General features: G+C 39.0%; 1 protein-coding gene across 1 annotated transcript; it reads left to right on the forward strand.

The window, feature by feature from the left end:
• Positions 1–661: 661 nt before the first annotated feature.
• Positions 662–3109, forward strand: LOC116168066. Its single transcript, XM_031483718.1, has one exon. The coding sequence runs from the start codon at positions 662–664 to the stop codon at positions 3107–3109; it is 2448 nt and encodes an 815-aa protein (XP_031339578.1).
• Positions 3110–3499: the final 390 nt, after the last annotated feature.

The raw sequence follows: 3499 nt of genomic DNA on the forward strand, positions 1-3499 counted from the left end.
CAATAGGCTAAAGTCATTAACGCGCAAACTCAACGAACGCGGCAAACTTCGGGAATACGATTGTGCGATGCGTGAATACATGAACAATGATTGTGCCGAACTTTTACCGGAAGTGACAAATGACATTCGAATTTATTTTATGCCGCACCGGGCGGTATATCGGGATGACAAAGACACTTCAAAATTAAGGATCGTGTTTGACGCGTCGGCGCACGCCCCTGGTATGCTTTCGTTAAATGACGTACTTTTGCAAGGCGAAAATTTAGTGCCGTTTCTTTTACGAATTTTAATGAACTTTCGTGTCGGACGAGTTGCATTTACAGCCGATATCGAGAAAGCTTTCTTGCAAATCGCTATAGCAGAACGCGATCGTAATTCTCACAGTTTTTTGTGGTATAGCGTTCCTATTGATGACGTCAATAATCTTCCACGAATATCAAAATACCGAATGAAACGTGTAACGTTTGGGATTAAGTGCAGTCCCTTCTTGCTGGCGGTTACACTTAAGAAACTTTTACAATCGCAGCCGGAAAATCTAGCAGACACTTGCGAAATTTTGAGGTCTTCATTCTATGTGGATGACTTGGTAGTAGCAGTTGATAACGTAACTCAAGCCGAACGTATTTACTAAGAGTCCAAAGAAATTTTAGCTAAAGCTAATATGAATTTACGTAAGTGGAACAGCAATGACGTTTCGCTCAGAAAATTGATGAAACGCGAGGAAAACGTTAATGCCAAGAAAGTACTTGGAATTTTATGGTACCATAACGATGACGAGTTAGCAGTAGATATAACTTCAGTTTTATATGAAATCGATAATAAATCTATAACGAAACGTGGGGTGCTACAAATAGTATCGAAAATTTATGATCCACTTGGCTTTATGAGTCCCTTTTTGGTAAGAGCAAATAAGATATTGCTCCAAGAAATTTGGAAACTTAAGGTCGACTGGGATTCAACCACACCTGATAATATCACCAATGAATGGTTGAGATGGTGTTTTGAACTGAAATCTTTGAAACATTTTTCGTTTACCAGATGTGCACTCGAAGACAGAAACTCCGAAGTTTCACTTCACATTTTTGCGGACGCGAGCCCAAAGGCGTATGGAGCAGTGGCGTATCTCAGAGTAGTTAACGAAAACGAAGTCGAATGTAACTTTATCATGTCTAAGGGTAGAGTAGCTCCAATTGACAAAAAGGGAGATAAGAGCTTAACGTTACCAAAACTGGAACTCACCGCGGCAGTCTGTGCAACTCGACTTCAGAAATTTATACTTGAAAATATTGACGTTAAATTTCATTCCTGCACTTTGTGGACAGATTCGAAAATAACGATATATTGGATCATGGGCAAAGCTGACAGGTGGAAACCGTATGTTCGCAGTCGTGTAACTGAAATTAAGAAGAACTCAGTTGGAGTATGGCGCCATTGTCCAGGGGCAGAGAATCCAGCAGATTTACTAACGAGGGGTGTAACATCTAAAGGTCTTATGACATCGGAAGTTTGGAAACATGGACCTAATTGGCTGAAATTTAAACCAGAAGAATGGCCTGAAGAAGATATCGCGATAGGATCTGAAGCATCTGTTTTGCTCGTACAAGGAGAAGAAGTAATCCAGAATAACGAACCAATCTTCAAACTTGAGAGATTCAGTAGTTTGGAGAAAATCTTTAGCATTACCGCTTATGTTAAAAGATATTCCCATAATCTAAGAAATAAAAAGAACAAAAGAACTGGAAGCTTGAAGGCTCAAGAGTTAAAGGAGGCTGAAAGATATTGGATAAAGGTAACTCAAGGACAGCATTTTTCAAGTGAAATAGCTGACCTAAGAAGAGGTAAAAAAATTGAACCCTCTTCTCGAGTTTTAACGCTAAGTCCCTTTCTTGATGAAGACGATATAATGAGATTAGGAGGCCGTTTACAGGAAAGCTCCTTACCGTACCAAACGAAATATCCTGTGGTGTTACCTAAAACGTCATTTCTAACGGATAAACTTATTTCGAACTCTCATGTTTCCACAATGCATGGTGGAGTAAACGTGACGATGGTACATATAAGAAAACGATTTTGGATTTTACAATGCAGGCAAAGAGTAAAATCTATACTGAGCAAATGCATAATTTGCAAGAGATTACGAGCAAAACCTGGCAATGAACCTTTTGCACCCTTACCAAGAAGTAGGGTGTCTTCAGCAGAACCATTTAAGGTAACGGGCCTAGATTTCGCTGGACCTCTATACATTATCAACGAATCGAGGCGGCAAAAGGCTTACATCATGCTGTTAACGTGTGCTGTGGTACGTGCCGTACATCTTGAAATAGTTCCTAATCTAACAGCAGAGAGCTGTATTAACGCATTTAGACGGTTCATTTCAAGAAGGGGAGTTCCGGATATCATTTATTCAGACAACGCGAAAACATTTAAGAGAACAGCTTTAGAATTGAAAGAATTATACAAAATAATTTGCACCGATAAATTTCAAAATTTTGTCACAGGACGTCGCATTGAATGGAGATTTATTGTGGAGCGCGCCGCGTGGTGGGGCGGATTTTGGGAACGGATGGTCAAAACTGTAAAAGATGCTCTAAAATTGTCACTTGGAAAGAAATCCCTTGATTGTGACGAACTACAAACCATCATTTCAGAAATTGAAGCTACGGTGAATATGAGACCGCTTACCTACTTGGATGATCAGCCTGAAAATTTAATGTTTTTGACACCAGCACATTTCCTTTTGGGTAGTAACGAATGTGGATTTCATATCAACAACAACCATCCGGATATTAGAAGAAACCAAATTTTGCAAAAGGTTTGGTCAAATAACTATTTGCAACAATCACGACTGTTCCATAATCAACATCAAGTTCAGTCTAAGAAGATAGAAGTTGGAGATGTGGCTTTGCTACATGACGATAGCGTACCAAGACTACTTTGGAAGTTAGTCCGAATAATGATGTTATTTCATGGACGTGATGGAAGAGTTAGAGCCTGTGAAGTGAAAACTGCCGACCAGACCGTTTTGAGACGGCCAATTCAACTATTATTTCCCTTGGAAATCACTGGGGCCGGGGAGGATGTGGAAAATCCCGTGAATAATCAAGGGTAGCAAAAAAGAAGCAGGCGGGAAAAATAGGAAGATCGAGAAGTATTGATATTAGGGTTGTAACGTATTGTAGGTACCTACGTATTTGTTTTGTGAATTCGTTTAATTCATTGATAAATAAAGCACTATTAAAATACCGTGTTTTACCAATTGTCGATGTTTTTTTTCAAGTACCAACACAGCGGAACATTCGCATTTTATTCCTGTTCATAATAATAACCTCGAGCGTTATTTTTCGCGAGTTTTGAGGTGGTTTGCTTGGATTCGCAATACGTATGGACATTTTTGTTTTGCATTCAACACACGATCTGTTTCCATATTAGGAATTTTCATGTTAATTTTATTTGAAGTAATTTTAATATTCCTAAAGGACTCAACCCATTAGAACAATTT

Source organism: Photinus pyralis, unplaced genomic scaffold (assembly GCF_008802855.1).
Source record: "Photinus pyralis isolate 1611_PpyrPB1 unplaced genomic scaffold, Ppyr1.3 Ppyr1.4_LG4, whole genome shotgun sequence".
NCBI lineage: Eukaryota > Metazoa > Arthropoda > Insecta > Coleoptera > Lampyridae > Photinus > Photinus pyralis.